The 24711-nt window shown below is 54.9% G+C and overlaps 1 protein-coding gene across 2 annotated transcripts; it reads right to left on the bottom strand.

Annotated features, from left to right (window-relative positions):
* Positions 1-1098: 1098 nt before the first annotated feature.
* On the bottom strand, positions 1099-23559 carry MSI1 (musashi RNA binding protein 1; the record flags this gene model as incomplete). Of its 2 annotated transcripts, XM_079942707.1 has the most annotated exons (15): positions 1099-2898; positions 4164-4227; positions 4680-4834; positions 5670-5738; positions 8527-8583; positions 9797-9877; positions 12426-12543; positions 13034-13116; positions 14266-14314; positions 17941-18033; positions 19546-19587; positions 22464-22548; positions 22647-22728; positions 23291-23331; positions 23501-23559. In XM_079942707.1, 14 exons carry the CDS (start codon positions 23557-23559, stop codon positions 4186-4188), a joined length of 1056 nt encoding a protein of 351 aa, XP_079798833.1. In that variant the 3' UTR covers positions 1099-2898; positions 4164-4185. The 2 variants fall into 2 exon arrangements, with proteins under 2 accessions (XP_079798833.1, XP_079798832.1); XM_079942706.1 differs by lacking the exons at positions 4164-4227; positions 23291-23331; positions 23501-23559 and having other exon boundaries at positions 4680-4867; positions 22647-22713.
* Between the last annotated feature and the right edge of the window lie 1152 nt (positions 23560-24711).

The following is a 24711-nucleotide window of genomic DNA, read 5'->3' as shown; positions in this document are numbered from 1 at the left end:
GCCTTCTATGTCTGGCTTATCATTCCCTTTAATAGATGAGGAAATTGAGGCTCAGAGAGGCAGAGGAAGCTCAGAGAAGAAGGGGAGGAGCCAGGTGTTGGAAACCCCACATCTAACCATTTGGCAATACCCACCTCCACCTGAGCTGCTTTTCCCACCTTACCCTCTTAGGATTCTCTGAGTTAAAGGCAAACCAGAGGAAGGGGTCCGATGCTAAGCTTAAAAAAAAAAAGTGGTAAAATGTACATAACAAAATGTACCATTTTTTTACAGCCCCTCACCAATTTGCTACTTTTCAGTGTACAATCAGTGGCATTAATTATATTCACAATGTTGTGCACTGCCTATTTATAAAACATTTTCATTATCCCAAACAGAAACTCTGTAACCACTAAGGAATAACTCCCTACTCCCATTCTGTCTCTATGCATTTGCCAGTTCTAGGTACCTCAAATGTGTGGAATCATACAGTATTTGTCCGTTTGTCTGGCTTCTTTCACTTAGCATAATTCTTCAAGGTTCATCCATGTTGTAGCACGTATCAGTACTTCATTCCTTTTTATGGCTGAATAATATTCCACTGTATGGAAAGACCATGTTTATCCATTTCATCTGTTGATGGATACTTGGATTGTTTTCCACCTTTTGGCTATTGTGAATAATGCTGCTGTGAACATTGGTGTACAAGTATCTGAGTCCCTGCTTTCAATTCCTTTGGGTGTATACCCAGGAGTGGAATTGTTGGATCGTAATTCAATGTTTAGCTTTTTGAAGAACCACCAAACTATCTTCCATAGCAGCTGTGCCATTTTACATTCCTACTAGCAAGGCACAGGGGTTCCAATTTCTCCACATCCTCACCAACATTTGTTATTTTCTGTTTTTTTGATGATGGCCATCCTAATGGGTGTGAAGTGGTATCTCATCATCGACACTAAGCTTTTGAGGCTGATGAAGGAGTTGGAGATGGGAGCTGGGTCGAGTGGAAGGTGGAGATTATTCCAGGAGGAAAATAGGAGAAGGGAAAAAGGGTATCGTTGGGGTACCTAGACCTGAACGCACAGAGAGATGCAAGACACTCACAAGCTCAGGCCCGTTTTCAAATAATTTATTAGGAATTTAAAACTGAAAATAAAACCTGGAAAAAGAAGTTACAGATGTGGAGAGAAGAGACACCGGAGGGTGGTAACTTGCTGGCTTCGAAACACCGTGTAACATCTTTTTAAAAAATTTCCCAAACAAATCAGAAAACGGAATTCCAGGGCCCTGAGCCCATGGATGGGCCCAGTGGGGTGGGGGAATCACAGGAAGGGGAGGAGAGGGAAGCTAAGTCTCTTATGACTCAGCTCAAACGTGTAGAAAATTAAAAATAAAAACCAATAAAATGCAGCTTCTCTTTTATTAGGAAACATTTAAAAAAACAACGAAAAAAAAAAAAACAAAAAAACACAAACAGCCGCGCATCTCGGTAACAAAGATTATTGCTTTGTGTTCTCAGGGCTAATAGGTTAAGCACCTCACACAGACAATTAACTCTCCAAAGGGGGTTTTCACAGGCAGGGACTATAATGGGGAAGGGAGCTTAGGACCCCAGCCTCAGACCTGGGGGAGAGGACACAGAGAGGGGGGACGACGGCGGGGGGCCTCAGCCCTGCCATGCCAGCCTGGTCACTCGCTGTTCATGAAGAGTCACGACCTGAGCCTCTTTTTCCTTTGAAGGGGGCTCGGGGGGCTTGGGGCAGCCAAGGGGCTATGGCCACGGGACCATCCTGGTGGGGAACTTCAGTGAGAGAATTTGGGGGTTCCCTGAGAAGCCCTTTGCTTTCCCCTGGGGTCCGCCCCTTCCCAAAGTGCCCCCCCGCCCGATGCCCACTTACGGAGGGACTCAGGGCAGAAACCATGAAGGCCCGACTAGGTAGGGGGCAGGGGGAGACCTTTGGAGAGTTAATTCCTTTCCAGCAGTGGCTCCAGGTGAGCCCTTCTCTTCCCTCGTTCCCACACTGGGTTTTCGGGGTGAGCGGGCCCAAGGCCTTGACCCCTAGGGCCTGAGAGAGCGGGCCTGACTCGGCCACAGTTGAGGCCTGCAAGCTTACAGTAACGGTGTCTGAGGAAGGTAGAGAAACACGGTGGAGGGGAGACCTTTGCCAGGTGGGGCGAGGCGATGCCCTCACCCCCAAGGGGTCTTAGAGAGGGGTGTGGGCTTCACCTCACAGTATTTACATATGATACAGGACGGGATGGTTCCAGGGGCTCGGCCTGGCCTACGCAGCCCTGTCCTCCTCTCCAGGGCTGGAGGGAGCTGGCCAGGGGCCCGCACCCACATAGACATTTTGTTCTCAGCTGGTGAGGGGGGCACCTGGCCCCTTGCCCCCTGCGGCCTGGGGCTTCACATTCACAACCTAAAAAACGGTTTCTTTAAAAAAAAAAAAAAAAAAGGAAAGAGAAAAGGAGGGAAAATCGGAATAAAAAACCAGGGTTGTGGCTGCTGCGGCCTGTAACAGGCCCCCTCCGCCCTCACTCTAGCTATGCACAAATACAAAAGCCTTCTCGGGAGTCCTAGGGGGGCGCGGCAAGGAGAGCGGGGTGCAGACCCGACAGGGGAGGGGAGAACCAGGGGCGGTGGGGGGCAACTGGCTAATCCAAAATAAATAAAAGCGGCAGGGCAGGTCAGGGGAGGCTGGGGAAGAGGGGGAGGTTAGTAGGGGAGCCAGACGATGGATGTCCGGCGGGGGCGGGCAGCAGGGCAGGGGCCGGGGCCGGGGGTGGGGGGAGTGGGGGGGGGTGGGGCAGACGGTCGCGTCCGAGTCGCTGCGGGGGAGGGGAAGGCGGCTGCGGCTGAGGTGTCCCCGCCCCCTTGCTGGCTCACTCGTGGTCCTCAGTCAGCTGCAGGCCGGGGCGCTGGAACACAGCGGCAGGTTATGGGCGTGCTGCCCCCGCACCTCTCTGCGGCCCCCAGAACACAGGTATCCTCCTGCAGCCCTCTTTCCCTAATCCCCTCCTAGGCAAGCTTTGTTCGTACACTTCGCATTTTCTGTTCCGTTTGAAACCCTCCTTCCCATAGAGTTTTGAATGGCTGGATTTGTTCAAACGTCACCTTCTCAGAGATGCCCTCTGAACCCCTAAAGTAGGTAGACCCCTCACACACGATTTGGAATGATCTCACTTGCTCACTTGATTTTTGTCTGTAGAGTGAGAGGGGCCTTGTCTGTCTTCTACCTTCCCCTTTTCTGGAATAGTGCTCAATAAATAGTTGTTTGAATGAATGAATGAATGAACAAAGGAAATGTCACTGGGTCACAAAGTGCCCCACCATACACAGCATGATGACTGTGTGTGTAGGGTCCTCCCGTCCCCTCACTCTCTGTATACGCATATATGTTGAAAGTATCCTGTTTTACCAGTTGAGTAATACTCCATTGTATGCATGCAGTCTGCTTAACTGCTCTCCTGTTGATGGGCATTTCAGTTATTTGCAGTTTTAAAAATAAATGCCTAGAAGTGGAATCGTTGTGTTAAGGGCATGAATGTTTAGTCCGGATAAACCTGCCCTTTGGAAAACCTGAGCCAATTTGCAGATTGTCCTCCCCCCTTATCATGGCTGGGCATCATCAATCTTAAAAAATCTTCGGTGACTTCCCTGGTGGCGCTTGCCAAGGCAGGGGACAGGGGTTCGAGCCCTGGTCCGGGAAGATCCCACATGCCGCGGAGCAGCTAAGCCCATGCGCCACAACTACTGAGCCTGAGCTCTAGAGCCCGTGAGCCACAACTACTGAAGCCCGCGCGCCTAGAGCCCGTGCTCCGCAACAAGAGAAGCCATCGCAATGAGAAGCCCGCCCACCGCAACAAAGAGCAGCCCCTGCTCTCTGCAGCTAGAGAAAGCCCATGCGCAGCAACAAAGACCCAATGCGGCCAAAAATTTTTAAAAAAAAGGGTGCTGAAAAAAGAAATCTTCGCCTGAGAGGCAGCACATTCTGCCTTATTGCGTACATTCTTTATGGAGCCGCTCCTCCTGTTCTTTGACCACTGCTGGGATGAAGGTCTGTCTCCTCGTTGGGCTGTGGGTTCCGTGAAGGCAGGGACGGGGGCCATGTCCCAGACTAGGCTGCCCAGTACTAGCCTTCCCAGTGCCACCCACACCCCAAGGCCCCTGCCCACCTCCTCACCTCCTGCCACCTGCCTCCTGCTTCAGTGGTACCCATTGGTGAAAGCTGTGGCAATCAAGGGGCCCTGGAAAGAAAAGAATTTGACTCCTAGATTCCTGGGGGCAGCAGAGAAAGCCCAGGGGCTCCTTCCGTCTCTCACAGGAGCCCCAGGTGAGGCACAGACCTTCTCTAGCCCTGCCCATATCGCCCCCACTAAAAGATTCTCCAGGGTAGGGCCTGGGAATCTGCATTAGCCAGTACCCTGGTTAAAAGTAGGGCACCCCTGAGCTAGAATCTAGCCTCCATGCAGGCAGAGATGGTGAGTCTCATTTGCACAGTATCCCCAGAGCACACCTAATGCCTGGCATACAGAAGGAGATTATTAAACGTCCACTGAATGACTGAATGATAACCCTCACTGTTCCTTGGTTGGTGACACTCTCTCCATCCGTCATCTCTCGCCTCCCTTCTGCCCCCACAGACAGACAAGGCCTCTCCCTCCTTCAACTTCAGGGTCCTCCAGGTCCAGCCACTCACCCCAAGACTGTGGCCAAAGCCAGTGCTGGGGGCGGGGCTGGCAGCGCTGATGTAACTGCTGACCCCCGAGTCCTGGTTGGCTGCCCCATAGAGCTCGGCCATGGGGCCCGGGCTGGTGGTCCCCAGGAAGCCCCCTGTGCGGCTGGGAGTTGAACCTGGAGGGGGAGCCATCGTCCAGGGGTGAGAGCCTGGCAACCCAGAAAGAAGACGGTGATAGCCCCGGCGCCCGCTGTGACCCCCCAGCATCCCCTCCAATCCGTTCCACCCAGCCTGACCTTGGCCCCTCCCCCCTGCCTCCCCCCACAACCCAGAGGGGCATGTGCGACGCCACCCAGAAATCCTCCAGGGTCCATCCACCCACCCCCCCCCCCAGCCCCAGCTCGGGCCCCCATCATCTCTTGTCTGACCACTCAGCAGCCTCTTCACTGACCTCCCCTCCCCTCTGGAGCCCCTTCACGCCTGTACCCACCCTGCAGCTGCGTCCATTTTCTAAAATGGACATCACTCTGCTGCTTAAAATGTTCAGGGTCTCCCCAGGACCCGGTTCCTCCCACCTCCTCCCCACTCCCCACTCCTGCACTCCACCCATGCTAACTGGCCTCTAAGCCTTTGCACCTGCTCTTCCCTCTGTTGGGAATACTTTTCTTCCTGTTTGCCTTCAAATGCGAAGTTAAGAGGTGCAACCTCCTGGAAGCCTTCCTGAGAGGCCTGTGAGCTCCTCTGACAGCTGACATCCCCCAGCGGGCAGTATTATCCTTCCGTGTGACTGCCTTTTTAATACCTGATGCCCCACCAGCCTGTAAGCTCTGGAGGGCGGAGACCACGTCAGTCTCCTTCCTGGCCAGCCTGCCAGGTGCTCAGTTCATATTCGTTGAGTGAATGAATAAGTGAGTCCCTCTGAAGAGGGGTGGCAGGGGCACCTCCTCACCCCACTAGAATTCTCTGCCCCCTGCTCCCCTCCCTCGCTTCCTGCACCCCAGAAGGCCTCACCTGTCCCTCGAACCACAGCTGCTGCTGCCGCTGCCGCTGCCATGGGTCCGTAAGCAGTGAGAGGAATGGCTGGAAGGAAAGGTATGGGCGGTTCAGCGTGGCAGCTGAGGGGCAGCAGGGGATGAGGGCAGAGCCTCTCCAGCCTTACCCCACCTCGGAGGGGTCAGTGCAGCCCTGGGGTCAGGCAGAAGGACTCTCTTGGAGAAAGGGAGGCGAAAGGATCGCCTCCCAGGGATCCTCAGCTTCTCCCCTGGACTTGACGGACACACTTGAACAACCAAACCTCATAGCAGGTGCGGGTGGTGCACCCTCCACGAGCTGCTCTGAGCATCGCCTGCAGCTGCCCCCTTCTCCAGGGAGGGCCCTTGGCTGGACGGGGGCTACTTAGCCCAGGGGTATACAGAGATTATGTCCCTCTTCCCAACCCCAGTCAACTGGAGCCAGTGACTGACTGACACGGGTACCAAAAGCCAGGCTGTCGCCCCAAGGGACCAACCAGGAGGTGTATTAATCCCCCCCTACCCCCCGGTGGGATCCGGCTGAAGCTAGACTCCAGTCCAGGCCACAAGCCCATTTCACTCCTTCTGCTGCCTGGCCGGCTCCCCTCGCTCCCCTTCTCCCGTGAGCATGTCCTCGATACATCATGTACACGCAGTTCCCTGCCTCAGGGGCCCCTGACCACCACCGAGGCAGAAATGACCACTCCTTCCTCCAAGTCTCCTCATCCCCTTTTCTCTGACCCCCTCTTCAGACACAGGGATCTGGCTATTCCCTGTCTACCCCCCTCCCACCTCCGCAGCGCCTAGCACCCTGCCTTGCATACAGTTGGTGTTTAATAAGTGTCAGCTGAAGGAACAGTACTAGGAGGGACCTCTGCTTAAATAATTGGTTGGCATGAGTCTGGAGCTCCCTCAGGCCTGGGGGTGAGCGCCCCCTGCCGCTTGGCTCTGCCACTGCAGCCCTTGAGAAGCTACAATCCCAACCAGAGCCAGGGTCTGGGGAGTTTGCATTTGCCCTCTCCCATCCCAAGATGTGCCCCTGGGGGCTGTTTTGGTGACCCTGGCCCTGAACTGGACCTGACACTAGGGACCCTGAAAAACAACCCTGAAAGTCCTTGGCTAGGCCATTGGGCCAGGGGATTAAAGTTTAGGATAGCATTTCTGCACCGCTGGGAGACAACTTGCCTAAGGTCTTCATAGAGCTGGCACTTTCTCACTCAGACGTCACCTCCTCTGAGAAGCCTTCCCTGACCACCCCTGCTGAGGCAGCCCCTCGCCCCTGACACTTACACTTTAGCACATCTCCCCGTTTTATTTTCCTTGTGGAACTTCTCACCTTGAGAAAGTATCTGATACTTGTTTATTTACTTGTTTATTCCTGTCTCCCTCCACTAGACTATCAGCTCCAGGAGGGCATGGGTCTCGTCTGTCTCATTCCCTGCTGAATCCCCACTGCCTGGAACAGCATTTGGTACAAAAAATATTGATTAAATGCACGAAGGAAACACCCTCGTCTCTTGAAGGCAAGGGAATAGTCTGGACCCCAGACCTCCAAGAACTGCTTAGCCTTGAACCCACATCCTCCCTGGCCAAAATGTCTGCAGAGGGGATATTTCTTCCCTCGGTTCTTTAACGGCAGGGCTGGGCTCTGAGGTCTAGTCTGGGGCCCAGTTAGGCATTTCCACAAAGCAAATCCAGCATGCTCTTATCACAGCAGTAAAGCATTACTCATTTGTATAATAAGCATTTCTCTCTCTCTCTCTAGAGCACAAGTTCTGCAGATCAGAGCTTGGGTGTCTGGTCCCTGCTTTGCCTCCAGGGCTTGGCAGTGTCTCACACAGTAGGTCCTCAACACAAGAGTTCTGAAATGAGTAGGAAAGACCCCTTTTCACTCCCCCACTCACTCTGCTCAGGGAAGAGCCTCTATTAGCCCCACCACCAGGACTCCCTCCCCTTCCTTCACCCCAGGTTCCTCTTTCCCCTCCCCCATATTGGGGCCCCCCTGAGCATCCCTTGGAAGGAAGGTCTCATCTAAAGCAGCATCCACGCTCACGTCCTCCACACACGGCTAGGTTGGGGGGGAGTCTGGGGATGGGGTGGGGGGAGAAGCGGGTTGAACAGAGAAACCCCTTGCAGCCCACCTCATCTGCACCCACCCTGCCCCGCCCCTTGCCCTTGGCCTGGGCCTCAGCCCCGGCCCCAGCTCCAGAGCTGAGCTGACTGGCCCAAGTAAAAACTCCAGCTTGAGAAATGGTTCAGGATGGCCAAGCACATCACCTACTTGCCCAGAAGTTGCAAACGGGCTGGATTTGGCCCTCAAATATGTTGCATTTGGCCTGCAGTGGTTTAAAAATTTGAAATTGGTTGCCAACATTTGAAAATAACTGAAAAATTCATTTGAAAGTGAAAGCTGGGTTTTGGGCCTCTCTTGGAAAATAAGATCTGTAAGGTGTGGGTCTGCATCCCCTCCTGGCAGGGTTGGCTGGCACTGAGTGGAGCCATGCCCACTGCCATGTCCTGACGTCCCCACCCGGCCCACTTTGCTCTGAGTTTGAGACCTTGGCTGGTTCACCACTGGCTCCCAGCGCCTACAAGGTGCTTGGCATACGGGAGGCGTTAGATAAATATTTGTCAAATGGATGAATGAGTGACTTCGCCTCCATCTGCTGGGCTTGGCCCTATGCCCCACCCTTAAGGGCCATGCAGCTACACAGACTGGCCAGTGCCCGAGTCTGCTGCATCCTCATAGACTGGAGGGCAGGAGAAAAGGGTCCCACTAGCTTTCCCTGGGAAGGTTCCTGGGTCATTCTCTTTCTCCCCATGTGGCCTGTGAGGTGTACGAAATCCGAGCGACTGACCTGTAAGCTCGGGGAGGACTGGGGCGCTCGGGAGAGGGGTCCGCTCTACACGGAATTCTAAAATGAAACGTAAAACAGCTTAGGAAGATGCAGGGAGGCCTCTTGGGCGTGGCCCAGGGAGGACAAATGCACCCACAGGGACACTGGGTGGGGGGACAGGCCATGCACAGGACCCGAGAGCTGGGAATGGGGAGAGCACGGTCCCCAGCAGGCAAGGGTGGGGAAGGAGACACAGTCACAGAGAAGGGAGACAGACAGAGAAGGGAAGAGTGGGCAGAGTTGCCACCTATACCCTGGGCACTGGGTGATGCTGGAGCTTCTGTTCCCACTGTTTTTCTTAAAAGTCTTGAAATTGCACTAAAAAATCTCCCAGAATCCATCTTTCCTCCTATTTTCTTTGGGGGGGGAGGAGCTGGGAAGGAAGCATTGATGGGAAGCGATGACCCTAGAGCAGCTCTGCCACTTTCTAGCTGAGTCATCTTTGCAGTCACTTTTCCCTTCTGAGCCTATTTCCTCACCTAGAAGATGGGGATCACCATGCCTTCCCCCAGAGATTACTGTCAGGACTAGACAAAAACATGTGTATAGAGGATTCCAAGCTGGACTGCCCAAGGTGCAAGTGCTTAGGGGACCTCTAGAAAAATAAGACCAGAAAACAAGCAAACAAAAGCCTTGCAAAAATATGAAATTTGATATTAAAAAAAACATTGAATAGTCATCATGGGAAAGCTCAGAACTTCGTTGGGCTTCTCGCCACTTATGAGAAGGCCTAGTGTTGTTTTTATTTTGAATTACAAATGAGGGTGGTGATCATCTTGCTTTTAAATTGTTTTTCAGCATTCAGGGTCTCCAAAGGTCTTGTCTGCCTTGAAAGGGGCTCAGCATAGCACATGGTCATTATCGGTGAGTCCGTAAGGACACAACCAACGTTGGCCCTCAGGGAGGTTGCCCCACCACAAGCCCAATGCCCTTTTGGTGGAAGTGGCAACCCCAGAGGCGGGTAGGGAGGAGAGAAAGGCAAGAGGCGGGCAGAGATCAGCCTGGGAGGGAGGGGTGCCATGCAGGGCCACACGGGGAGTCCCCCCAGCTTCTGGGGAGGGGGGGGATGGGTGGGGCGAAGGCGCTCCTTCCTCAGACGTGCCCTTCCTTCCAAGCCTCCAGCAGGCAGACCTCCCCCATGCCATGCACCCCCAGACACCGCCCATGAGGAGTCAGATTGCCCGGGAACCAGGGACATGCTGGCAGCAGAGGGACACTGGGAAGAACTTACCGGGGAACTGGTAGGTGTAGCCAGGGGCGAGGCCTGTATAACTCCGGCTGGCATAGGTCGTGGCTTGGAAACCAGGGTAACCTGATAGGGCAAGGGGACCAGTGTCAGATGCCTTACCTACAGCTCAGCAGGGAAGGATGTGAGCCTCTCATTTCCCTCCCCACCTTGTATCATGAATAATAATCAGTCATATTTACCATATACCTTCTGCATGCCAAGCCCTGTGCAAAGCCTGTTGCATACTTTACTCTCTCCTTAAACCTCACAAGAATCCCAAGAGGTACTATTAGGAGCCCCATTTTACAGATAGAGAAACTAAGGCTCAGAGAGGTGACACTTATTAGCTGAGAATAATCCAAACTCTTATCAAGGCCCTTCATGCTCAGGCTCCTGCCTCCGTCCTGTCCTCATCTACACCCTGCCCCTTTCTCACTTTGCTCCAGCCACATTGGCCTCCCTGCTGTTTCTCAAATTCAGCAAGCTCTTTCCCACCCCAGGGCCTTTGCACATGATGATTCCTCTGCCTGGAACACTCTTCCCCCGGTTTTCACATAACTATGTCCTTCTCATTGTGCAAGACGCAGCTCAAATGTCACCTCCTCAGAGAGGTCATCACACAAGAGACCTCCCTTTCATCAGTTAAAATATTCATCACGTCACCCTCCCTGGTTTTTCCCTTTCAATATTTATCATGTCACCCTGGTTTTTCCCTTTCATAGCACTGATGACCAATATCTGAACTTATCCCAGGATTTCTTTAAGTGCTGATTTTCTGTCTTTCCCATCTTTTATTTTTGTCTCTCCAAAACACCAACACGGTGCCTGCTACTTAGTATACATATATTATAATAGATATTTGCAGCTTTGAAAGAAAGATCACCTAGTGAGTAATAATGGTGTAATTGGGATTCAAATTCAGATGTGACTGGCTCCAAGTCTCTCAACCACAATTCTCACTACTGGTTAGAGGTTTTCTTTTTTCCCCCCACTTTTTAAATGCGGTGAAACCAGCTAATGAATTGCTTTGAAAAGAAAATTTTCTCAATATTCCACAGGAGGCTAAAGAGAGAGAACAACTAAATTCAATACTTTATTCTAGCCTGGAACTTGCTCTGGAGGACAAAAATAGTTATAAAGAACATTACTGGATCAACTGATAAAATCAGAAAACAGATAATAGATTAGATTAAAATATTATATCAGTATAAATTGGTAATTATAATGTGGTTTCATGAAAGAACATCCCTAATCTTGAGAAACACACAGTGAATTATCTAAGGGTAAAGGGCCAAAATGTATGTAATTTACCCTCAAATGATTCAGGGAAAAAATCACAAGTGTACTCTGTGTGTGTGTGTGTGTGTACACATACAGAGAGAATGATAAAAGCAAAATGGGTATGATATAAACGATAGGTGAATCTGGTAGAGGGTATATGGATGGTCTTTGTACTACTTTATTTTTCCAACTCTTCTGAAAATTTGAAATTACTTCCAAATAAAAAGTTAAAACAAAAACTTCAGGAGAAGACAATGCTCCACTTGGCGGGTACATTCCTCACCCCTCTATCTGTGATCCCACTCCTGACCCTCTAGCCCATGCTATAGCCCCTCCTATGAGTCCCCAGAGCACCCCTCCCCCATCCCCAGCATAAAGACCCCGTTGTACTGTTCTCTTTCTGTGTATATACATCTTGTCTCTCCAGGGAGACTGTGACCTTCCTGGGGGCCCAGCTCAGACTTTTCACCCTCAGTCGTGGGTCCCAAGCACTGCTGATTCGTGCTCAACTTCCAAGGCTCACGGTAATCTTGACCTCCTCCGGGGAGCCTCCCTGACCCCCAGGTGGATTTAAGTGTCTCCTTGGGCCTTCCACAGCCTCCAATCACTGTGGTGACACTGCCCATTCACTTCTGTCTCCCACTTGATGGGAAACCCCATGAAGGCAGGTCCTGTCTCTCAGAAGCTGCTCAATAAATATTAGTTGAATGAACAAGAAGAAGCAGCCTTCTTTCTACCTTCCCAGAGGCCTTTGGGTCTGTAAATGCTCTTCCATCTGCCTGACCACTTTTTCCCTCCCCTGCTCCCTGACCTCCCATAACTAGCTCCTACACAACCCACAGACTCAGCTTAAATGTGACTTCCTTCTTAGCTTCTCCAAGTCTTGGTCAACTTTGCTATGACCATGCTCCCTTGGCATCCTATAATTCTCATCCTAAACCTATTTATTTATATTCTTACTTATTTTTTTCCCCTGCCAGACCATAAAGCTCCAAGGAAAGTCACCGTTGTACTTCCTGGCATAGGGCCTGGCATTTATAGTTGCTCAATAACTGTTTACTGGACAGATGGGTGAACAAAAAATAGAATGGACGGATGGACAGAAGGACCAATTAATGAGGAGCAGCTGGACCATTCTTTTGGTCACCACCAGAGGGCAGCACCCTACAACCAAATCGGCCTACCTTCATTAGGACCCGCAGACCTGAGATCCTCGGTCCACACTCCTACCCAACCACTCAGACAGACAGGAGGGCAGACCACCGAGGAGATGCAACACCCATGCAGCCCCTGGTAGCCCCGGGAGCAGTTCTGGGCAGGAAGAAGCCGCAGATGCAGGCCTAGCACATACCCAGCATGCCGATGCCCAGCATGAAGGCGTCCATTCCATAGGGCATGACTCGAGACCTCCCCCGGGCCGAGCCAGTCGGTGACATCACCTCTTTTGGCTGAGCTTTCTTACATTCCACCTGCAATGAGACCTGGCGGTCAGTCCCTCCTATAGACGCAGGTCACCCTCCTATTCCCTGGCAGGCCTCTTTATTGTTAATTTCATGGTTACCATTTCTGGAGGAATCACAGAGTGCTAGAGATCAGCTTTGCATGCAGTAGTTCATCGAATGCTTACACCAACCCTATGATGGAGGTACTGCTGCCACTCTCATTTTACAGATGAGGAAACTGAGGCTCAGAGAGGGGAAGTCATCTGCCCAATGACTAGACTAGTAAGCGGCGGAGTAAGGATTTCAACCCGGTCCCTCTGAACCCACCAGCCATGCTTTCTCACAGCTGTGGGACACTGTCTTCCTGTCCAGATTTCCAGCGGGTGGGAGAATTGGCTCTGCCCCACTGACTGTGAGGCCCCTCTGCCTGCCTGCAGAACCTCCAAGCAGCCCTGGCTGGCTCAGCCTGGAGCCCTAGTCTCCCTCTGCACCTCCACCCCATCCAATCCCGGCTCACCATTTTGTTGTTGATTTCGTGGAAGTGGATTTCACACACTTTCTCCACGATGTCCTCGCTCTCAAACGTGACAAAGCCGAACCCTAGAGGGCAAAGGCAGGCTCAGAACAGGGCTCATGGTCAAAACCCAGCCCCAAGTCATACCAATAACACCACTCCCCCCTCACAGGCAAGTGTCTAAGCGTTAACAAGAAGCTTTGTTCCCAGCCTAGCAACCTCTCAACTACCCGATGAGACAGGGTTTCAGCTCCCAAATCACGGATGTGAAAACCAAGGCTCAGCGAAGTGACTTGCCCAAGACCACGTAGCAAGTTAGAAAGAGGCAGAGCTATGATGCAAACAACATTCAACATGCCTTTTCTCTTCCTCAGATGCTTTCCAAGGAGGGGAAAAGAGCACACACAAATACTTTTAAAAATGCACATGAACGTGTACAAATATATTTTTGTACACAGATACACAGATATATGGTACACCTAGGTACCCATATATCACAGAAACACTCACCAGTGCTCACAAATGCATAAAGGCCCCTGTGTACATGTACAGTTACTCTGACACGCTAGATCTACAAAACTATTCAGACATAGACACCCTCACATGCACAGACAAAAACACACACACACCCACCAGCACATACCCCACTCCCCAAACAGGCTAAAAGGCCCAAAAGCTCTGAAGGCACTGGAGAAACAACCCCGCCTCCTCCTGGGTGTGCCCCAGGGGCTGGAATGGGATTTCTCAGAAGGCAAGGCCCTTGGGAGAAAAACAACCAGGCAGTGTACACCCGGTGGCCCAGATGCTCACAGGTTCAGGGGCAAGGGTCCTGGGGGCTGGGCTCAGCCGATGGGTGGGGCGAGGGGGCAGTGGCAGGAGCAGACTGCCCGGGGCTGTGGAGTCAGCCTGACCCGGGGGTGGCCCGGTCTAAGCTCTGGTTACCAGGGACAAGGTAAGCCCAGGCAGACACCGGCTGGGGCGGGGGTGGAGGGCTCAGCTGCAAGGGGAGGAGAGGTCTGCTCCTCTGCTCCTCTCGGGTGTCTGCAATTCGGCAAGTTTCTAGCACAGGAAACGGCGGGACAAAAGCCTTCTGTAAGGCCAGGCCCCGGAGAGGATGCAGATCCTCGGGGATAGGATGTCAGGAGGCGAGATGAAAGGGCAGCTGTGACCTGTAGCCCCCTGGCTGACCACAGGCCCCCAGCCTGGCCTGGGAAGGGGGAGGGGGCCAAACTCACCTCGGTGCCGGTTGGTGGTTTTGTCAAACATCAGCATGGCATCGTCCACCTGAAACAGAGCTACCGTGGACGACCCACCAGACACGGGGGCCTCCACCACAACCCAGGAGCAAGGGCTCCGACACCCGTTCCCCTCTTGCCCAGTCCAGGCTTTATCTTAAACCTGCTCCCTGGGTAGGGGACAGCTTTCCATCTGCAACCCCAACTGGGTGCCACAGCACCACCATTCAACCCTCAAAATCTCAACGGGCCAGCCTGAACATATTAAGCACCAAACACATGCTTGGCACTTTGCCCCACCATCCTCTCCTCCATATTCCTTGCAGGGTAAGATCCTCATTTTGTAGATAAGGAAATGGGCTCAGAGACGTGAAGTCACCTACACAAGGTCACCCAGCAAATCCCAGATCAAACCTGGGAGGAGGAGGCATAGAATGGGTGCTAGAGGGGAAAATACAGGAGTAAGATATGAGGTGGGGAAGTGAAAGCCTCTTTCCTTTTTTGCAAAAGGCCGGGAGGACAGCCACTACAGCCAGACCCAACTCCCCTCTCATGGTACAGATCTTTTCCTCTAATTGAGGTTTCCTTTTGCTAGAGGCTGTAATTAAAGCAAGTAGAGTTCAGTGCCTGGGCTTCTTGCCTCCCACTGATTGGGGGAGGGGAAAGGGGTGGAGGAAGGAGGAGGATCTACATTAATCCCCCATCCCTTGGACTCCAGTCTTCTCTTCTTGCTACTCCCTCAAGGCATCCTCTCAGATACATGGACAGTCAAAGTCCTTTGCTTCCCTTCTGCAGTCCGAGCTTCCCTTTGCCTACATCTGCTGCTTCCCTCCTTGCCCTCTTAATTCTTCAGCCAGTGTCAGCTGTCTCATGGGGTTAAGCTAAGGTCTGATTCACCCTCGGTGGAAATCAAGGGCGGCCTCTGATACTGCCTCTCCCCCCTCCACATCCCACTCCAGCTGCTGACCCTCCCCCAAATGGTCAGACACCCAAGGGATAAAGGAAAACTTCCTGAGGCCTTGGGGCACAGCCTCTTACCCACTCTCCTTTGCTCTCTTTCCAGGCCGTCATCTGCCTTGTTAAAGTGGAAAGGGCAGCCCCTGAACTGGGTGGTCCTCCAGTTCTTCTTAGGCACCAAGCGGCACTGGGCCCCTGACTCTCCCCTAGGAGAACCAGGACACACACACACACACACACACACACACACACACACGCACACACCCCACCTCCACTGACCCAGGAGGCAGCTGGGTCCCTGGAGAATCTCAGAGGGATATTACATCTCCCTTCCTAAGAAGCCTCCTGCCCCAGGGCCCTGCAGCACAGTGCCACCCTAACTCCCATGCTATGGACCCATTCTGAGCCCACATCCCAAATTAGCTAGACCGTCCAAACTGGATGGACAATGCATGTTTAGCACAGGGAAAAGAGAAACCCAGAAAGGAGGCTTGTGATAGAAGCACAAGCTTTGAGTAGGACAGGCTGGAATTGGAAAGTAAGCTTGGCAAGCAGCTTTATGTCTCTATGATTCAAGTTCTTCATCTGTAAAATGGGTATACACAGTGTCTTATAGGGAGGAGTTAAATGAGATAGTGCGTGTAACACTCTTAACTCACAGTACCTGGGATACAGTAAGTGCTTAATGAATAACAGCCATTATTATTATTAATTATTACTTTTATTATAGAGGGGCTTACCCACAGTCACATGGGGGAGGGTGGCAAAGCTAGAGACAGAACAGCTGGACACCACTGGCTTTGAAGTTTCCATGAAGACAGTGCCTGTGTCAGTTATGACCATGACCACCCTACTGAGCACCTGGACTTGTGCTACTGTGATTATTTTTTCAACGAATGAGTAGATGAACCAGCCACACCCTCCTCCCCCATCCTGCAGCTTTGAGTTCCTGCGGGACCCAAAACTGATTCAGCCCAAATCCACAGCCATTCCTCCACCCAACCTTCCCACTCTACCTGCGCTGGCCCCCCAGACCCTTCAACCTGGGCCTTGGCTGGACAGACCCAGAGTGGGGCACCGGGGTTGAGGCCAGGGCACAGAGCAAGGAAAGTGGCTGGGGGTTCAGGGGACCCCCACCAGTGTCCCCATCCTGGGGCCAGCTGAGGGGAGAGAGGCTCCCAGCCCAGTGTCCTTAATAGGCTTTGGTCTCCATGGGAACACAGGGGCAGGGGGGCTCGGGCGGGGGGAGGGGAGGCGGCCGAGGCCTGCTGACCAGTGGGAGCCGCCAAGTTCGGCGGCCGCTAAGCCTGAGTGGCAGCCATGGCGGCTGACCATTGTTCCCCCCTCGGCGGCGGCCCCTCGATCCGGGCGGGAGGCCCCCCGCCGCGGGGCCCTTGGCATTCCCGGCTGTCCCCCTCTCTCCCTGGCAGCCTATTCTCCAGCTCCCCCTGGCCTCCCCGGGCCGGTTTCACATGCCAACGCCGATTTAGGCCCGAACAAAAGACGCGGCCGCTGACGGCTTCTCCTGGGGCCCGGTTGCCATGGCAACGCCGGCCCCGGGGGCAGGCGGCCTCCAATCACAGCTGCTGGATCAGATTAGTGCGAGCTCTAATGCTCGGCGCTCAGACACAAAGACACCCCACCGGAGCCGAGCGGGGCCTGCTGCTTCCCAGGAGCGCCCTTCCCTCTGGGGCCCAGGCGGCCGACCTGCCCTGGGTCCTGTGCCCGGGTCCCCGCTGAGGCGCCTGAGCCTAGGCCTCTGGCCCTTGCATCGCCGGCATCCGCTGGCCAGGGGACCTCCCACCCTCTCCCCGTCTACCCTAGAGACGGAGTGTGTGTGGGGGGGCTGGAAACCCACCCAGTCCCCAGCTCACATCCCATTCCCAAGCCACGTTCTCCTGTGCCCTTTGCCTAACAGGGAACTGAAAGAGCCTTGACGGGAAAGTGAGATCCAGCCTGCAGCCTGTCTCAGGTCAGAAAAGACCAGGGACCCCAGCACTAAGCACAGCAGCCCTACTTCAGCCGCAGACTTAAAACTTGGTCCCCTCCTAGCCATCTCTCCATGCGACCTTGATGTTCACATTGCTCCCCTTTCTGGGGACACCCTATTGTCTCATGTCACCACATCTGCTTCTGCATGGACTAAATGGCCCAGAAATGTAAGCTCCCTGCACCTCAGAGCTAAGAAGCAGTCCTCCGGGACTGATCAGGAATTTGGGGTGGTCTCTTCAGCCCCTCCCCAGTAGCTAAGAGATCGGCACCCTCCCCCTCAGCTCCCACCTGTGCAAGGAGGGTCCTGAGTACAACTGGGAGTCATATTTATTGCTTCCTTATCATCCTCACCAGGAAGGAGTGGGGGAAGGTACAACCGCCCGTGGACTGGACAGGTGCAAGCTCCCAGGAGGCCAAGGGGTGTCTGGATTGAACTGGCTTCGGGAGCACAGCCTCCCTCAGGAGAGTGAAGATAAGCAGGAGAAGGGCAACAACAGGGACAGCTACTGTGTGGCTTCTCTCCCTGGGGACGTGTCCAGAGTCCGAAGCCCACAGATAGGCCAGGAGCCTGAACGGTGGGTTGGCCCAGCCTCACCCACAAAAGGACCCAGCCCCCTTTTCAACTCTTGCAGGAATTGGAATGACCTGGCTGGACTCCACTTGCTACTGACCAAAATTCTACAGGCCTGTCATACCCCCCAGCCAGCACCCCCAGTTTTGACCCACCTTCCCGAACTGCTCAAAATACTGCTTCACGTCTTCCACCGTGGTGTTTACTGACAGCCCCCCAACAAAGATCTTCTTCGTTCGAGTCACCATCTGTTAGGGGAGGGAATGAGAAAGTGGGCATCTGAGTCCTGTGGCCTACCGCCACCAGCAGGGGCTCCAGCCCTCCTGCCAGGGCGCCAGCTGACAAGCTCTCTGTGGCCCCGGCTACTCGGAAGCTCCCCCTCCCCCCAAGCTCCCCCTTGGACCCCTGCCTCTAGGCCTGTAACGGGCAGCTGTGTACCCCACACCCTGGCTGGCTCGCTTCCTGGGGTCTGTGTCAGGAAGGGGAATGGCTTAGTGACCCAGACCTACAGCCTACCTCAAAGACCCCACCAGCCCCTCCTGGGAGAGGCCAAGGCCCATCCCAGGGTCCCCCTGAACTCAACACCGACATTTTCCTCATCAACCTCCTCCCAACCCAACCTCTGGCTGCCCCGTGGCCCCAGCCCTGTTTTACGAAGAACACATGGTCCTAATTACCCCAGGAGCGCATGGCTAATCCATGGCAATTCCCAGCCCCATCCTAACACTAAAGCACCTTCTGTCACCAAACTGCTTAATGGAATTAACCCAATTCCGACCATGTGCTCCCTGGTGCGGCTTCCTTCAAATACCTGCTTCATAATTGCTTTCAGGCCCTCTGCTGGACTCTTTCAGTGATGCCCTTTTCCTGTCTCCTAAAACCTGCCTCTCTCCCTTCGCAGTGGCAGGAGCTGGGCACCATGACTCAAAATCTTAAAGCATCCCAGTTCCCACTGACCCCTTGCAAAGGAGGAATTGAGATCTTCTGAGGAGGGACCTAGTCCCAGGACACATGATAAATCAGCAGACTCAGGGGTCTTGATCTCTGTACTATAGTCAGCCTTCTGCCTGTCTCCTGTTTTCGACTGCTTAAAAATTAAGATGTGGCTAGTTGCCCTGGGCTCTGGAATAGGCTCCTGTCCTGCACCAAAAGTTTTGAGTTCTGTATAGCTCAACTGCTCAGAAATCTGTTTTCCATACACCCAGAAAAACTCGCCACAGCACCAGGGAAAAAGAATACTTGGGAGGGCAGCCACAGTCATCCAGCTTGAAAGATAACAGGTGTCAGACACCACGGTCCCTTCCCACTCTTCAAGCCCAACACACCTCACCCCAGAGGTGGGGGGTGGTAATTGGGGGGTCAGAGGTAGCTCCCTGGCCTGACTTTAGCTCAGCTTCAGAGAGTAAGTCTGGGCTGTGTTTGACCCCCCAGAGGTGCTAGGCACAGAGGCTGTGATCTCCAGAGTCAGAATTAGACTCAGGGTCCAAAGTGTACTGGCTTCAAATACAGGGCAATGAATCACCTGAGGGGTTCCTTCTTCTCTCAATATATGCAGCCCCCTCTCTCTAGTCCACCCCAGAGCACAGATGGAAAAATGCATGGTGTCCGCAATTCACAGAACAAGGACGTGAAGAGTCCTCCCTCCTCCCATCCCAGTCCATGCCATTAACACTCTAACCAGAAGCCTCTTCCATAGAAGGGAATGCTGGGAAAATCACTGCTGGTTGTACAGAGCTGCTCCCAGACACACACATACCTACCTTAGGCTGTGCTCGCCGAGGAAAGGCCACCTTGGGATCAATCTGAAAGGGAAGAGAGAGGTAGAGGGGCGTTGGTTATCACACTCAGCCTGAAGATCTGAGGACCTCTCTCATCCCAGGACACAGAGGTGACAGAAACCACCACAGCCTCTGGCAGGAAAATGTAACAGTTAAGCATTTAGGCCCTAGAGCCAGGCTGTTGGGTTCAAATCCCACTTACACTGCTTCCCAGCTGTGAGAGCTTGCACAAATTACTTAACCTCTCTGAGCCTCAGGCTTGAGCTCACCAGCAAAATGGGCCAATACTAACATCCACCTCAAAGGGCTGTCTGCAGATTATTTGAGGTAATGCTTACAAAGCACTTGTTGTCTAGCCCTCAGCAAGAACCAGAAAAAAGTAAACAAAGTGTTATTCCTTCCAGCACCAGGTATATCGAGGGCCTTCCTGCCTGACAGATACCTGTCCAGGTGAGGTATGCGATCCAGACTTCGGAAGCCTTGTGAATGGAAACACTCTTTGCCTGAAAAAGGCTTCAAGATAAGAGTTCATAAACCACCAAGGGTAGACTCAGTTCTGTTTTCCCAGTACCATCGACATCTAACAGCCCTTCTTGAGGCCACAAACAAACAGTTCCCTGATAATACAGCTCGGCTTGGGGTGAAGCAGAGCGCAGGTTTGGTGACACGCAAGAACACGGGATTTGAACTCAGAAACTTTGGGCCCCTGGCCAAGCCTGTGATCTTGGTAACTTGCCTGATCCCTCTGAGCCTCAGTTCCCCCATCTGCAAAGTGGGGACAATAGCACCCACTTTTCCCAGAGGGAGCTGCAAGGAATCAAACGAGATAATGCAGGTGAAAGCATTCCTTTGTGAACTGCCCTTCATTGCACAAACAAAGGTGCTATTACTAGCAGGCCACCTTTGCCCTTGGCTGTGAACAACCAAAGGGGAAAAGCAAGATGCACCTGGGTACTCCCGGGTACTACATTCGTACTGACAAACAGCAAAAGCCAGAGCACGAGACACTGTGATCAATGCACGACCTATGAGGCCCAGTCATTTCAGAGTTTCTTGCCACTCACATGGGTGGAAACCACTCAGAAGTTCACCAGCCAATCGCACGGAAGATCTATCTTTCCCCAGAGCTCCTTCAGTTCAAAACTCAGCCTAGTTCTAGGCAACGGGTTCTGGTCCCTCCCTGACCGAATGGCACAAACCAGGGCCAGCCTCCCTGGTTCCCCCTCTGGAATCTACCCACAGAGAAGGAACCTCCAAAATCCACACTGGGCAATGCCTCCTCTCTCCCCAAATGCCAAGGGGCTCCAGGGATAATCACAGCTGCCCATTCTCCTGTCCGAAGGTATGATTTCGTACCTCGATGGACATGTTCGTCCTTCTATTTCTCCTGGAGGCTGCCAGAGCACACCTCAGACAGTCCCCATGTGCAGACACTGATGGGGAGATGGTACCCAAGCTATGTCCTGCAGGGCCACACACACCCAATCCCTGACACACCTTACCTCCACTCTGACTCACAGCTGGCAACATAAAACCCAACAAGTAAATAAAAGGTGAAAGTCAGAACCCAAAATAAACTCCCCACAATAAACCTCCCTTCCCAGGCTGAAGAATGCCAAACACAAAGCCCTTGCCCTTTTCGAGTCCCGAATCTCAGAAGGATGCCCGTCTCATCCTCCTTCCTCCCCTCTCTCTTCCCCTTATCCATCTTCCATGCCCCCACCCTCAGCTCCAGCCCCAGCCCCAAAATCTCTGCTTCCTGAGCGCTGCAGAAGCCATCAGTGCATTCTGAGGACAGGGGATGGTAGGAGAACAGGCAGCTTGATGGCAGATAATCACCAAAAACAATAGGCCACTGTCTCTCCATTCCCAGCTTGGGTCACTCAGTCTGCGCCAAGAAGATCCTTTCAGAGCCGGCAAAGTTGAGGCCTGGCCTCATTTGCTCATTACTGCGAGCAGGAGTGGGAGCCACTGGGCAGAGATAACAGGAGCCGGGGACAGGAGGTAATTTAACAAATTCTTGGGCACAACCAGCTATTGTTGCAGGTAAACAGGAGCCAATGACTGACCCAAGCAGGGAGGCCCAGGGCTGGAGGAGAGTGGGGGAGTGTGGTGAGAGATCGCACTGTCCCGGCCCCCTGGCAGACAGTCGCCCCATCACAGAGGAACCCCTCCTCTGCTTTCTCCTCTTCCCTCTCCCCTTGAGCTGGGGCCTGTGCCAGCGCCCCCTGCAGGGCCCAAGACACTGGGGGAGCAGTGAGACAGCAGCAAAATGTTCCTGGAGTTTGAATGCCCAACAAGCAGCTTCTCCTCAGATCTAGCTGGAAAGGGTTGTCTCCAGGCAAGCTAGCTCCCTTCTCATAAATCCCCTCATGAGCAAAGCAGGTTCACGTCTTCCACACAAAGCAAGGAGCTCATTGACCAAAAGTCAGGGGAGGAGGGAGGGAAGGAAGAAGGGAGGGGGATTCAGTGATGCTTTGCCATTGGTCTGGAATGGGGTGGGGGGAGCCAAATACTAGTTAGAGTTCAGAGAAGCCACGGGTGGGTCACTGCAGCCCTGACTCACCCAATTTGGGCTAGGGGTGGGACCTAGCCCCACCCCAAACTCCTCTCTGAGGCATCAAGATTAGTATGTACAAGAAGGGGATGGTAGCTGCGTCTTCCCTCACCGGTACTGGAGGGGTTGGGGGGTGTAACATCTCCTAGCTGGCCTGGGATTTTCCTGCTCCGTCTCCCCTCAACTCTAGTGACAAAGTTTCAGAGTGTGGCAGCCCTTCTACTCAGAAAACTCCCTCCTTCTTTCAGGACCCCATCCAGCTGTCCCCTGGGGAGAGGCCTGACCCTCTCCTCCAGCGACCTCCCTCTCCCAAAGGACCCCCGAAGCCCCGAGGGCCACTCACTGTTTTGGAGTCGAGCTCGTGCCGCGATTGCGCCAGTACTTTATCCACCCCCGCCTGGTCCATGAAAGTGACGAAGCCGAAACCCCTGCGCGCGGTAGTGAGGGAGAGGCAGATGGTTACAAGGCAGTGAGTGGCGGCGGAGGGGGGCGAGCCGGGAGCAGGAGGAGGGGGTGAGGGGCTCACCTGGATCTTTTGGTCAGGGGGTCCCGCATCACCAGACACTCCTTCACCTCCCCGAACTGGCCGAAGTATTCGCGCAGCCCTTCTGTAACCACACACCCGCCTTCGGACCAGCCCGCGCCCCGCGCCCTTCCCCCCTTCCCGCGTCCTTTGCCCCCAGTGACCCCGGCTCGGCCCGGCCGCCCCCGCGCCAAGCAGGCTGCAAGCTCTCCACCGCTTCCCCCACCCCCGGTCCTCACCCGGCTCCCGTGGAGCCTCCTGGCGCCCACTGGGGGCCCCAGGAAGCCGAGGGCCGAGCTGGGCTGGAGGGGGGACGGCTCCGGCCGGGTTCCCGCCGCTCCGGGAGCCGCCTCACAAAAGTTTGAGCCGCAGGTGCGAGCGGAGTTGGCGCTGCCGCCGGCGGGTCCCGGGGGCTCAGCCCACCCCCCGATGCCCCCTGAACCCCTCATCTCCTCCCCTCCACCCGCTGGGCCGTGCGCGCTAGCCGATCGCCCTGCGCTCTCGGGGTCCCCGGGCGGGGCGCGAAACAGGGCGCGGAGGCGCCCGGGGTCAGCGGGTCGCAGGGCCGGGCTGGGGTGTCCGGTTCCGGGGCGCCGGGGGGTCCCGGGTGCCCAGCCGGGCCGGCAGGCGCTCCCGGGCTCGCTCACCCTGCGTAGTCTGCCAACTGAGTCCCCCGATGAACATCTTGCTGCGGGAGGAGGAGAGACACAAAGGGCCCGCGTGAGCGCCGGGCGCCCGGGCGCAGGGGGCGCGGGCCCGGGCCCCGGGGAGGCCCGGCCCGACCCGGATCGGCCATGTTGGCGGGGCCGGGGCGGGCGCGGGCCAGTAAGGCCGGGCCGGGCCGGGCCGGGCCGTACCAGGGGTCGTGCGGCGAGTCCGGGGAGGCGAGGCCGGGCTGGGGCGCGTCAGTCTCCATCGGGAGCCGCGGGCGGCGCGGGCAGCGGAGCGGCGGCGGCGGCGGCGGCGGCAGCGCTCGGCGCGGGGCAGATGAGGAGCGCGGCGAAGGGGGCCGGACGGACAGGCCATGCTGCCCCCTCCCCCGACCCCGCTCGGGCGGGCGGGCGGGGACGGCCGAGGGGAGGGCCCGCCGGGGGCCGACCTGCCGGCTCCTCCCCCCGCCGCCCTGCGAGCATAAATCCCAGCGCTCGCCGGTCCGCCCGGGCGCCCGCGGAGGCGGCGGCGCCGGGACCCCGCTCCCGCCGGGCTACCGGGTCCCCGAGGGCGAGAGAGACCCCGAATCCCGAGGCGGGCCGGGACCTGGGCGCGGCCGCACCCCCCATCCACCCCGGCACGGGGGCCGGGCCGCGGGAACGCCCTCTCGGAATGAAGCGCTTCCCGGTGCCTTCAAGGTAGCTCGGTTCCGGATCTGGGGCCCCCCAGTCCTTCTTCTCAGGTCCCCGCTATCCAGAATCTAAGAGGTCCCCAATCTCCCTGGGTCGGGAGGGAGATAGACCCCAATCCCCTCACGTTCCGACTGGTGAGGATCCCTCCATTCCCCCGGTCCGAGCGAGAATCACCCTCCGAGCCCCCAGTTTCCGCCGCACCTAATTTAGAGTTCACCCCTCAGCGGCCCTCAGTCCGCTCCCAGTGTCCCATATCCCCCATATCCAATTCGGGGAACCCTCTCGGTGCCTCGCGTCCCGAGCGGGGAGCCTTCATTCAGCACCGCGGTAGAAATAGTGTCCGTTCCCCTCAACCCTTTCTGAGAATCCCTCTCAGGTCCCCCAAATCCCTTCCGTCCTCAGCCGTGGACTCTATAGTCTGCTGAGAAACCCCCTGCCCCGAGCCCGGGTTCTTGGTTTGCCGCTGCCCGCAACCCCCTCCAGTGTGAGGAGTCGCCACAGTTTCCCTCACTCCCCGGCTCCCTCGTGTCAGCCCTACACGGACTTCTGTCTGGATTCGGGAAAGCAGGTTCCAGAGGTTCAGCGCCCAACTCCCCACCGAGGCTGGGGGAAAGGTCAGCGCCTCCAGAGCCTCCCGTTTCCAGTTTAGGAGCTCGATGGCTCCGCTGTGCACCTTCCCCTCTGAATGACCCCCCCACCTTTTTTTTTTTTTTTTTTTTTGCAGA

The sequence above is a fragment of the Stenella coeruleoalba genome (assembly GCF_951394435.1).
Source record: "Stenella coeruleoalba genome assembly, chromosome: 14".
In the NCBI taxonomy this organism is placed as follows: domain Eukaryota; kingdom Metazoa; phylum Chordata; class Mammalia; order Artiodactyla; family Delphinidae; genus Stenella; species Stenella coeruleoalba.
This window is presented reverse-complemented; position numbering and strand designations above follow the sequence as displayed.